The 13034-nt window shown below is 59.0% G+C and overlaps 1 protein-coding gene across 1 annotated transcript in view; it reads right to left on the minus strand.

Moving 5' to 3' along the window:
* Positions 1-5525: 5525 nt before the first annotated feature.
* SULT4A1 (sulfotransferase family 4A member 1) overlaps positions 5526-13034 on the minus strand; it is a 28541-nt gene continuing 21032 nt past the window's right edge. Inside the window, exons 5-7 of the mRNA XM_070453477.1 lie at positions 12511-12605; positions 9812-9950; positions 5526-7031 (exon numbers count right to left, since the gene is read on the minus strand). Coding sequence (XP_070309578.1) covers positions 6919-7031; positions 9812-9950; positions 12511-12605 — 347 coding nt within the window. The 3' untranslated portion in view covers positions 5526-6918. The remainder of the gene's footprint in view (positions 7032-9811; positions 9951-12510; positions 12606-13034) is intronic.

A 13034-nucleotide genomic window follows, 5' to 3' on the forward strand; every position in this document is an offset into this window, starting at 1 on the left:
TGAGGTACAGACGTCTCTTTTGGAAGAACCACCGTGGTTATTTTTTTCTTTGCTAAAATAGGTGCTTCCTCTCCGGGCGGGATATGTACCTTGACAGATGACGCAGCTGCTCATTTTAGTTCAATCAGCCAGAAACTAAATTGCACATTTTAAACATTGTCGCTACAAATAATTGATTATCGTCTGTAAACAGGGGACCATTTTAGGATCGTCTGTGGAGAGACAGGTAGCAGCTCCTGGGTTTCTTTCCCCTTTTGTGCGCCAGTAGACGGGGACGCCTTTCATTTCCCTTAACAGTTACTGCCTGTCTCTGCTCGCAAAGACAGGAATCAAAATCCACTTATCTTACCCCTGAACAAGATTCCATGGTGAAGAATACCAGTGTTTAGAATTTTAATGAATTCTGCCCTCCGAACGTCTTATCGCAGCAATCTGAGAGGAACGGCCCACCCTCCGGAACAAAGAGGCAGTTAGAAAATAACAATTTCATGTTTCCTACACCTGGGCAACTAGCAAACCCCTGACAATCACAAGCAATTCTCTCTGCTGGGAGCCAGGATCTCGCGACAGCTTGTAATTAGTGCTGTTTAGCATTTAATTTGCCTTTAGTTAGGTAACAAGCATTTATTGATTACCTGATAGGAATGGAGCGCTGTGCTAAACACAGGCTGGGGACAGAGTGATGAATGAGGCTCAGTCTCCACTTATAGTCTGCTTGGGGCTGAAAACACATCCTGAGGAAAGGAAACTTGAAAACAGGAACAAAATGTTTTCTTAACAAACATAAACCAATATCCCATTATAGAGAGTTATTGCCCTTTGAGAATTCAAGGCACACTCCTGGCACACTCCTGGCACACTCCATTCTAAGGAGAAAAGTACTTGGTGCCACGGCTTGTCTCATGGCGAGAGTGGGGACACCCGAGTCACTCCTGCTCCGGACTAAGGAAGGCTCTGGCCTTTTCTGCTGCAGAGTCCCAAGTGTGATAGGGACCCAGGAGAGGGAGAGCCACCAGCCCCTGACAATCTGTCTGCCACAATCTGCAACCCCTCTGACATCTTTGGCAAAAATGGAAGCCTGGGCACCCACAGGACGGCAGCGTCAGAGAGCTAAGTTAATTCATGATGACCTCCTAGAGACCGTTTTTTGAGGCCAGCTTGCGGCAGGTGGTGGACATGAATTGGCAACACTTAGAAATAGCAGCGGAGAAGGCAATGGCAACCCACTCCAGTGTTCTTGCCTGGAGAATCCCAGGGATGGGGGAGCCTGGTGGGCTGCCGTCTATGAGGTCACACAGAGTCGGACACGACTGAAGTGACTTAGCAGCAGCAGCAGCAGAAATAGCAGGGAGGGCTTTTCAAGAGGGCAAAATGGTCCAGCCGAGTTGAGGAAGAGCTTGTGAGGGGCGTAGGAGCGAGCTGTGTGGCCGGACCAGAGAGGGCCCAGGCGGTGAGTCACAGATGACATGCCTGCAAAGTCCGAGGCTGTTGAGACGACCAGGGTAGGTTGAATTCAGTGGCCAGTAGGGACGCTCCAGACGTCAACGTGTCTTTTCTGAGCTAACTTCTCGGCACCAAGGAGAGTGAGACATGGCTGATTCTCAAGGAGCAGATGGCTGCTGGGTTCGGGGTCTGTTAGGAGGGGCGTGGCAGTGGTCCCCACCCCTGGGAGGAGGTGCAGTGGGAGAGTCCAGGGCTTTCTCGGAGTAGACCATGCCTGAGCTGAGCTTCAAGCTTAAGTCAGTGTCGTCTGGGTAGAGTCCAGGCAGAGGGGACAGGCTGAGTTGGGCAGAGGGGACCAAAGAGCCAGGGGTTCTTGGGCAGACTGAGATGGGTGCCAAGGTGCCAGCTGCATTTGAGTAAAAAAAAAATTTTTTTTCTAGAAATCACATGTACTATGCACACTAAAGGGGAGAAATAAGAGACAAGAAAAATAGGGTGGGGGGAGATTTTTAACCAAATCACTCAAGTTTTCTTGAGGATACAAAAGACTGGAGAAGAGTCTTATTGGCTTTGGGAGTTTTTCCTTCTGCAGAGATGGCCTTGCTCACGATATTTTAAGACTTCTGTTCCCAGCTGGTGCCTGACACCACGGATACATGTAAAGATGACAACTCTCAAGAGGGGAAAATGCATTTTCTGGTTGATTTCTTTTTTCATATTTTAAACACATTTCGCATTCTCTGGTTTTTAAAGAAGGCTTTTAATAGAGCACAGATTCCTTCCGTCAATGGTGAGGGGGACAGATTTAAAGACTGCAGCTCAGACATCCAGTGCCAACTAGCTTACAGGGATCCAAGTGTGAGAATCAGACTGTCATTTGATGTGTAGACTTGGCAAAGGCTCAGCATGCCTTGGAGAAGGCGATGGTAGGCCCAAGCTGTGTGCTGGGTGCTCCCGTAACCAATCCTCTCTGCCCTCGCCGGCAAAGTCCATCCTCAGTTAAATAGTCACGATCTCCCCCATGGGTCAGCTCCTCCAGGGTTGGATGGATAGGCAGTTTGACCACTTAAGAATCACAGCATGCTTGGACAGGGTAGGATTTCAAAACACCTGATGTGAGACCTCGTTATGAGATGAAAAGGGGCCGTCCCCTCGGTCCCACCAGTAGAGGCAGAGTGGGTTAGAACCGAATGCCTGACTCTGTAATGCGTCCTATTTCTTCCCACCTGGCATGCCCATCTCTGGCACCTGCCCGACTCACGTCTCACCTGTTTCCAGACCCGCTCTCGCCCTGTCTCTTCCATCCAGCCGTCTTCCTGCTGTCACTCAAGTCGCCTCTCTTGCTCGCCATCGTCGGAGGGCTGGCTCTCTGCACCGCTCCTTCTGTTCCCGACTGGGGAGGAGGCAGGGCACCAGCCTAGGTCTTACTTGGGAAGTTATGGCCCCCGAGGGCAGGACCAGGAGCAGTGCATAGAAGGGGCAGGGCAGACGGTGTTCAGAAAAAATGAAACCCACTCCAACAGTGCAAGATGCCCCTCAGCAAATATTAGGTGCTAATTATGTGCCATATTCTGACCTAGGAAAATACAGCCCAGTCCTGCTTTCAGGGTGTTGCTGTCCACACGGGGAGACCAGTGCGGAGCAGTAGGCGGGGGCGGGATGGGAGGAAGGCAGGGTACACCTGGGAGCGGAGGGGCGACATTCAGCAGGTCGGGCAGGGCTGGGCATCTCAGGGAGGCCGAGAGGTGGGGGTCTGCTTAAGTGTCGGGAGAGGACCACAGCAATGGAATGACTGTCCCAGCCTGTGGGGACTGGACGTCCGGGGATGTCAGAGGGCATTCCTCGCTGGGGGAGCCTGGACCGCCTGGCCAACGTGCCACTCCAGTCTGAAAGCACTTGTTCAACAGCAAGGGGTGGAAGGTGATGCCTTGTGGGCAGGGCTGGGACCAGGCTCTGCGGGAGGACGGGATCCACAGGGTGGAGTTCTCCGGGACACACAAGGACCCCCTCCACCATTGCAAACAGCAGCCACCCCACTCAGAAAGGCGACAAAGCTGTGCCACACGTGTTGGGGGGTGGACAGGGACTGCGCACCCACCTGCATCCACAGGCCGGGGGAGGGGGGGGGCTTCCTGTGGACTGAGGAAGTCAGCTGGCACCTGTGACTTTGCCACTAGGGGGCGCTCACCTGCAAGGCCAGGCACAGACCTGCGATTCTGTGACCATCCCAGAAGTTAGTGTCATGCAGTTGTATATAAATTGTGACACTGGATTGGAGAATTGAAGTGGCTCACCTGCTTGGGCCTTTCAGATGAAGGGACTGGGTGCGTGGTGGGTGGGGGGTTGATGAGTCCTGGATGGCCGAGTCAGAGCCTGGAGGGCACCGCGATGGGTCCAGCTGGTGGGGCACTGTGGCTGAATTCAGCTGCTTTGGAGTTAAAGCCTATGCAGGTCCCCCAAGTGCCTTTTGGAATCTTTTTAGTCTGCAAAGTCAAAAGGCCAGGCAACCCGGGACTTCCCTGGAGACGGGGACGTGCAGGAACCCCATGGTGGGATCTGTAAGGTCAGCCCACTGCCCAGGCCTCTCTGGCCCTGTCCGTCTGTCCAGATGTTCCTCACCTTGGTCCCTCAAACCCCACCCACCCACAGAGGCTACTACCCACAGAGGCTACTACCCCTGGGTCACTCTGCTGTCCAACCTGGCTTCACTCGGAGGATCCACAGCACCTTTGCCCTCGAGTCATTTTGCCCTTGACTTGGCTCCAAATGCGAGAGGCAGCAACAGCCCCCAGCACACACCTGCCCCCTGAGGGCTCTCAGAGCCAGGGCCAGGGGCGGAGGGTACCTCGGGGATGTTCAAACACAGCTGACCACCCCTCGTTCTGTGGACCCAGTGAATCATGAGGCCGGTGCTGGCCCCTCACCCTCTCTACCTGCAGCGGGGTCGAGGGTGAGGGGCACGCCCAGGCAGCATTGCTTCAGTTAAGCCTTCTTGAGCCTTCATTTCTTCTTACAAAATCCAACTCTCGTGACCCCTGAGACTTTCTGGGAGCGGGGCTCCTGGCAGCGCCGGCCACCAGCCTCTGAGCACTGCCCAGCACACGGCCTCCGCCCCCAGGCGGCCCCCCGCCCCGGGTCCCTCACCTCACCCTGGTCTCCGCTCAGGGGGCCGCTCCTTGTCGGCCTCCCTGGTCCTCCGGGAGCGCACGGGTCCCCGACAGCCCGCTTGGGCCTGGACACACCCCGGGTTTTATGACATCGCTGCCCCACCAGAGCGGGCAGGCCACACAGGCCGGGGACCCCAGTGCTGCCAGCAGCGCCCGCGGCCATCAGACGTGTCCAGGGACTGTGGTAGAAAATCCACGGGGCAGAGCTCCATGAAGGCGCGCCCCGCCCTGCCTCTCGATTCAGCGGCTCCACCTTTATTATAATCTGCCTGATTTTAGGTGATCTGTAGGAGATTTAGGAGCAGAGCACCCCCCCCACCCCGAACATTGCAGACTGGATGTGGGCCCAAGGGGGGGGTCTAGGTCATCCCAAACACCAAAATAAATTCTGGGACTTCACCTGCGACCTAAAGCAACTAGTTCATTTGAAAATCAGCATGACTTTTCAAAGAGCCCAGGCTTTTTATCCAATAAAAGAATGTCTTGGACTTCCTTCCCACAGTGCATCAGTTAGATGGGCTCTGGAATTCACGGGGGCAAAGGACAGTCAGCAGGTCGGTCTCGACACCATCGTCTGCCTTGTTGAAAGGGACCTTCCCAGACTGAGGCAGAAAGCCCTGGACCCCACGTGCAGCAAAACCTCTTCCCACTTCCCTCCTTCTCCCCCACCCTCCCTCTCACTTCAGCTGCAGAGAGATACCAAAAGGTGGTGGGACCAACAGCCAGGGAGAGTCAGCCCTTGGAATGTTGAGTCCTGGTGACCCAGTCCACCTGACCTGGGCCGAGACCCTCACCCTAGGGGTAGCGGACACCTCAGTGGGCTCGCTTTTACCGCCCTGAAATCCAAAGGGGACCACAGCGGGGTGGGGGGGCCCCAACTCCCCCTACCCCGGTCAGCACAGGCAGGACACGAAGCATGGGATATGTCTTTATTAAAGATGCAAGCAAGCACAGAGAAGTCTCACGTGTGGTGCTCAGTAACACCCATACAGTACTAAAAATAGAAAAATAGAAAACAAATTTCACAGAAAGCAGCCGCCCTCGCAAACACACAGAAAGAAGGTGCTGCCAAGCCCACCGCGCAGTGCCGCGCACCCCTGCCCTGGCCAAGCTGCTCTTCTCGCCAAAACGACTGAAGCACGCACACCCGCCCTTTTCCAGACGGAGCATGGCACAGACCCTCCCGCAGAGGCGGCAACTCCTCTGGCCCCACCACCCCGGGCATGTCCCAGCCACGGACAGCCGGGACAGCCCGGTGCACAGGGGCCACGACACGCGTGCATGTTGGTGGCCGGCGCTGCGGCTCGCCTGCCGCCTTTTGTCGGTTCTCCGGCCCAGCGTGGGCTGGCTAACGAAGCGGGAGGCGGGGCAGGGCAGACCCTGCCTCCGGTCCCTGGAGCAGCACCGAGGCGACCCTGCCAGCCTATGCGGGCCATGACAGGGCGCCACACGCACTCGGCGGGTCTCCAGAGCTGAGAGCCGCAGGCCCAGACGCAACAATGAACGGTAGGTATAGACCCAGGAGTTCTAGAAAGTACCATCAAGCCATCTATTTGCCAACATAAGCAGGTTATCTGCTTCAGGGAATCAAAGACCCTAGAACAAAAAGTCAGGCTGTGAGCAGGTTCCGTCTCTGCTGGGGTGGGGAGGGGGGGGCAGTTCTTGGGTGGCCGCGTTGCATGCCCGTCCTGCTGGGTCCTCTGCGTGGGCCTCGGGGTGCTGGCTGGAAGGCAGCCTCTGAAACCCCGCCCCGCGAACAGCTCCTGCAGCACCTCAGGGCAGCTGCTGAGAATTGAGCGCCACCGGGGAAACTCGGGCCCCCCACCCCAGCCTCACCCCAGACCTCACCAGGGGAGGACAGAATGGCTGTGCATGTGAACGACAAAAAGAAAAAGTCAACCCTGAGCACTTCCTACCACCTGGGTGTGGCTCTCCTGAGCCCCTCGGAAATGAAATTTTATTTGGTTTACTGACATTTATTTAGGTTTCCAGTGAAAAGCTCTATAAAATACAATACATAGTGTGGGTTGTAATAAAGGTAGACACTCTAGTTGCATATGTTAACGGACGTGACACGTGTGGTCCACCAGAACCGCCATCTTTGTGGGCAGACATTTAGACTTCAAAGGCGAGACAGCTGCTCTGGATCAGAACTCAAACCCGCTTTATCCAACTTCTCGGGCCATGTCCCTCCCTCCCCCGGGGTCTCACTTCCAGAGTCTGTCCAGCAGGAAACAAATGAGTGCACACGGGACTCTGCGCTATGGTGTCTGGGTACTGTGAGCATGCAAGTGTGCGGTTGCTGACATTACAAATAGAAGTCGAATGTGAGGTCGCACTTCCCCATCTTCTGCTTGTACACCAGGTCGAACTTCTCGTTCATGGAGACGGTGAAGATGTCCTTCCACAGCCCGACCCTTCCTGCAACACAGACAAGGGCGGGGCGTGCTGAGTTCACTCGAGGTCAGGCCAGCTGCCAAACCACAAGGAGCTGGGGAGAGGGACCTGGAAGGTTCCAGACCTATTCCCGGAGCCCTCTGAACCTGTCCTGTGGGGATCACGACAGCCATGTGAACTACAGGCTAGCTGAGCCCGCTTCCCTGAGTCTGGCCATCCCAGTGTGCTTTCCACCCAGGACCACAAACGTGCAGAGCTGAGGCCCTGGGGAGGGTCGTGCCCGTCCACCGCTGGTCCCCAGCAGCAGGCAGAGTGGGCGTGCAAGTCCCAGCACCCCCGAGGACAGTGTCTGTGGAGCGGGTCTGCGGTTCAGGTGCCACGTGGGATCTGTGTGCTCTGTGACACCACTACTCACGCAGCTCAACAGCTCCACCAAGGCGGCTGCTGCTGCTGGAGAATTTTAAAAGGGAAACAAAATCATCCCCGAAAAGGCAGAGCGTTTTATGGTGGGCAGGGAGCTGCTGGGGCCAGGTCAAGGGTGGAGATTTAGAGAAGCCTGCCCATGTGACGTCAGGGGAGAAGTGACAGGGAATAAAACCATCAGAGCTCCCAACTCGACACCAAAACCAGTCCCACCCAGGCCCCCGTGGCTGCTCCATCACAGCAACAGGCCTGTGAGGCTTGGTCAGACCCCCTCTGCCCGCCCCCTGCAGGACATGAGGGGCCTGGAGTCAACAGATTGATGGGCCGGCACGGGCCTTCCACTTCTTTGTGAAGGGAGAGAGCTCAAAATGACAAAAACTGCTGAACCCACTTTCCTTAACTACAAGATCTTTGGTTCTGGTCACTGTGAATGTGTGAAGGAGTCAGGAGCCGGCCCCTGCCCTCCCGTCTGCAGTAAGTGTGTCACCCGAGCACCAAGGCCGCGCATTTTACACACCGGCCTCGGGGCGCTGAGATGCTCGTCTAGGATTCTGCTCACCGTTGCATCTGTGACAGCAGGGCTCTGACTGTCCCAGCAAGCATCGCTCATTAAGCTGCGCTATTAACAGTCACCGGTCCTGGCAGGACCTGATGTATGAAACTGCAACCCTGCAAACGCTGAGCTAACAGATCCAAAGTGACATGGGTTTTCTCTTCGGTGATGAAAAATTATGTCGGTGATGGAGAGGAAAAAACACAAGAGACTGTTCTTGCTACCCTCTAAGGACAGCTTGGGGTCAGAATTAGCAATCTCTAGACCCACCACACCATATTTTTTTTCCACGATTATTTTTCTCAGCTGAGGCAGCCAAGAGCTCGTCAGAGGAGTCACCCACCTGGTTTAGGATTTGGACTCAAGACAGTGCAATTTATGCTGTGACATGAACCAAATCTAAGCAATGCAGCTGGCTACTCAAGCCCCTGCATTCTCACCAACGCAAGGAGGTCTTCTGAGCAAAGAGGCAATGTGCTAAAAGAAAACAAAACCAAAGAACTGAAATAAAGTAAAACCAAGGTAAACGATGATAAAAGCAAACACAGCGGAAGGAGCATATGTGCATGCAGTATGTTCTTGACACTTCTTAACCACACAAGTGAACCAAAAGGGGGGCTTCTGGAGAAGGTCACACCCAAGGGTAACAAAACACAGCAAAAGCAAAACTAAAAAAGAGCAAATAAATTTTAAATTATAAACATTCGTGAAGATGCAGCCAGGAAATAAACAGCAGGGTGACGTGGCTCGTTAACTAACGTCTTCCCGGAGAGTAGCCAGCGTGCCTTGACAGGAAGGCGCCCAACCGCCTGACCTTCAGGACAACCTGGGAGCCACACGGGTCGGCAACCCGACCGGCCCTCCATACAGGGAGGACGAAGGGCCAGAGCAGCCCGGCCAGGCTGCCGCGGGGCTCCTCTCTCCCCTGTGGGCGGCTGCCCGTGGAGTCCGGCGTCATTCCCGAGCCCTCCCATCCAACCCGGGAGCTGGGAACCAGCCTCGGCCACGGATCTGAGGTGCCACGGACATGACCGCCTGAGCCCTTTACCATGAAGCAGCTGCAAACAGCACGAGCCCTGGGGGCACAAACAGCGGCCCCCCGCAGACCGGGGGAGGACTCCTGCAGGAACGCCTGCCCCACCTCAGACGGCTCCACCCCAGCACCCCGCTCTCAGGCCAGGAGGACACCCTGGCCTCCGTGACAGCTGCCCGGCCAGCCCTGGAGAGGTCTGCACTTTCTGCCTGCTGTCGCTCTCTCACATGCATACACACACACAGACTGTGTGCACACACATACCCCTCACACATACACACAGCACATACACCACAGACCCACAGACCCACACACACACCCCTTCCCTGGGATGCGCTGCACCTCACCTATGCGGCTACCTCCCCCGCTCACACAGACCCCCTCGAGCCAGCTGGAGCTCGAGGACGTCGTGTGCATGCTCCGTGCTCCTCAACTCCACAGCCCAAACCCATCGCCAGGGTGGGGGTCATCTGAGGAGGCATCTGCCTGAAAACCTCTTGCCCACAGAGCCTGAGACATCCCCCAGCAGCAGCCCACCACCCCCCCGCCCCCCGCCGTGAACTCCGCACTCTCTGCAGGGTCACAGGCCGATTCCAGCGGGGGTGTCCGGGATCCTCAGTGGCCCTTTTTGGGTTACCTTCTTGCCCCCCACCCCAGGGAGCGGAAGCCTCTGGAGATGTGAGGCTGAACCCTGACTCGGGGCCGGGGGGGGGGGGCGGGGAGGACAGGGGTCTGGAAAGCGTGAGGACGCCGGCAGGGAGGGGGCGGGGGCCCCAGGGCCGGGCGGGCGCATACCCCGGCCCACAGGCAGGGCCTCGGCGTTGCAGCACTGGTCCACCAGCTGGTGGCAGTGCTCGATTAACGACTCCAGCTGGGCCTTGTCGCAGGACACCCCCAGGAACCTGGCCAGCTGCTCCACCATGGTCACCAGGTCCTGGAAGACAAGAGCGGAGACGCGGGAGCCTGTCAGAGGCGGCGCCTTTGCGGAACACCACTCTGGGGACCTCTTATCCATGGCCTGACTCGAGACAAGTCCTCGAGACAAGCCGGACGCTGGGATCTTCAGGAAATAATGATCCGTGTTAAGAAACTGCCCGAGGGCGCTCAGCTCCCAAGGGGCAGACCTGGATTCCAGCCCCAGTCCTCCAGGAATCTGGACGCAGACGTGAGGCCCGGACGTAGCGGCGGCCCTGTCCAACAGCAGCAAGCAGTAACGGAAAGCGCTGGGGCGCTGTGCCAGGGCAAGACCAGCTTGCTCTCCCCTTCCTTCCATGTCATCAGCTGGAACCCAGGTGGCACTTGGGAGAGCCTTGAGGAGGTCCCGGGGGACCCCAGACAGACCCCAGGGCCAGCCCACCTCGCGGGGCAGGAACCTGGTTCACTGAAGATTCGGTGATGCTCGGCACACTGACGGGAAGCCGGCTCTGGGCCCCGGAGCCAGCAGTCCTGACGGCACAGCTGCCGCCACCTCACCATCTCTGAGGGGCCCTGCCCACCTGCTCACCACACAGCTCCACCCCTGCAGCCACGTCCTGCCCCGGGGAAACACCGAAGCTCCTCGCCGTCTTCACCCCAGTAACGCCAAGCCCAGCGTCCTGCCCAGAGCCTGGGCTGTCAGCAGGCCAAACGCGGGCGGTGGCTTGGTCACTTGAGGAGAATGCTAGAGGCTGTCTCCTCTCCCACAGGCCTGCAAGGCAGACACAGCCTCCCAGCGAGTCTGGAGAAGCGGGGCACAGGGCTGTGTTTCAGCTCTGACATTTCCTGTAAACTTCGTGCCCCGCTCTCTAGGGATGAAATACTAAGTGACTCATAAAAGCGAGGCACTGGGAGGAACCTGCCAGCCAGCACCCGGGCCTTGCAGGTGCGTCTGCAGCTGGACACATGGGCTCCTCCTCACCCCGCCCAGCACAGGGGTGGAGGGAAAATAGATGAAAAGACAACTCGTGTCTTCTGAGACACGGGAACACCCACAGCACTCTGCTCACAGTCACCCAGAACTGGAACAGCCCAAATGCCCGAAGCCCTGAGCAGATGGACAAACGTGCGACGGCGGACACACTGCCCAGAACATGCCCCAGGGAGCAAGGGAGCGCACCAAGGGGAGCAGAGGCCAGACACCAGCACACACCCGCCGGGTGGTCAGCAGCCTGCAAACCACCCCCGCCCCCACCCCCCCAGACAGACAGGCAGACAGCCTGGACGAGAAACGCAGACTCGGCCGCCTCGGCCTTTGCCCCCAGCTGGTCCCCTCACTCTGACAGGGTGCTGGGTGGTGCTCCACCACCGTCGAAGCAGAAAAATAAACAGGCCTTTCGGAAGCACTGCAGGCCACCCCTAACTCGGGAGCTGCGCACAGCCCGGGGCAGGGCAGGGACCTGCGGGCCTGCACGGGCTGGAGGCGAAGCCCTGTCAGGGGCTCTGGGCCCACCTGGAACCCCGGGGTCCCAGCCGCGCCCAACACCCAGGCACTGCAGGCCCCACCCTTCCTGAGGGCTCCGCTATGGGACCGAGGGTGTGGAGCCTGGAAGCTTCACCTCACCCCTGCCCCTTAGCACTCACCCGGAGGCGCCCACCCCTCAGGACATGGCCCCGAGGCACTCACCCCCTCAGGACACGCCCCCCAACCCTCAGGACACGCCCCGAGGCACTCACCCCTCAGGACACGCCCCCGAGGCACTCACCCCTCAGGACACGCCCCCGAGGCACCCACGCCCTCAGGACACGCCCCCGAGGCACTCACCCCCTCAGGACACGCCCCCCAACCCTCAGGACACGCCCCGAGGCACTCACCCCTCAGGACACGCCCCCGAGGCACTCACCCCTCAGGACACGCCCCCGAGGCACTCACCCCTCAGGACACGCCCCCGAGGCACCCACCCCCTCAGAACACGCCCCCGAGGCACCCACCCCTCAGGACACGCCCCCAAGGCACTCACCCCCTCAGGTCACGCCCCCGAGGCACCCACCCCCTCAGGACACGCCCCCGAGGCACTCACCCCTCAGGACACGCCCCGAGGCACTCACCCCCTCAGGACACGCCCCCGAGGCACTCACTCCTCAGGACACGCCCCCGAGGCACCCACCCCCTCAGGACACGCCCCCGAGGCACTCACCCCCTCAGGACACGCCCCCGAGGCACTCACCCCCTCAGGACATGCCCCCAAGGCACTCACCCCCTCAGGTCACGCCCCCGAGGCACTCACCCCCTCAGGACACGCCCCCGAGGCACTCACCCCCTCAGGACACGCCCCCAACCCTCAGGACACGCCCCCAAGGCACTCACCCCCTCAGAACACGCCCCCGAGGCACCCACCCCTCAGGACACGCCCCCGAGGCACTCACCCCCCCTCAGGACACACCCCCGAGGCACCCACCCCTCAGGACACGCCCCCGAGACACCCACCCCCTCAGGGCACGCCCCCGAGGCACTCACCCCCCCTCAGGACACGCCCCCGAGGCACTCACCCCTCAGGACACGCCCCCGAGGCACTCACCCGGTGCATGTCTTCGTACTTGAGGAAAAGAACGTTCGAATCCATGTGGTGCTCCCAGAACTCCTGCACGTGCTCAAACCAGGAGCCATAGCCCACTGTGGACACAAGGGGACAGGAGAGGTCGCAGGGAGGGACGGGGCGGGTGGATGGCGGCTCGCTCCTCTGCCCAGCAGCTGTGACGCAGCCTCGGCTCCTCGGACAGCCGCGCGTCCCCTGGCCGCCTGCGCCACCGCTCCCGCCCGCCGGCCTCCGCCCCACCTCTCGGACGCCCAAGGCGGGGCCCCACCCGGTAGGGCCTCTGGAAGCAGGACCCTGAGCAGGAAGGCCTCCGTTTCCCGGGTGCACAGGCACAGGCTCCAGGAGCTTCTCTGACACGCGGTGACCACAAGAGAGGGCCGCCCAGAGGGGCTGGGGCCCAGGGCCAGTCAGTCTGCAGTCGGAGAGGAAGGAGCTCGGGGGAGGGGGGTGTGGCTCCAGACAGAGCTGACACGGGGCGCGAGGCCCGCGCATCGCAGACACAGGGA

Source organism: Odocoileus virginianus, chromosome 23 (genome assembly GCF_023699985.2).
Source record: "Odocoileus virginianus isolate 20LAN1187 ecotype Illinois chromosome 23, Ovbor_1.2, whole genome shotgun sequence".
In the NCBI taxonomy this organism is placed as follows: Eukaryota; Metazoa; Chordata; class Mammalia; order Artiodactyla; family Cervidae; genus Odocoileus; species Odocoileus virginianus.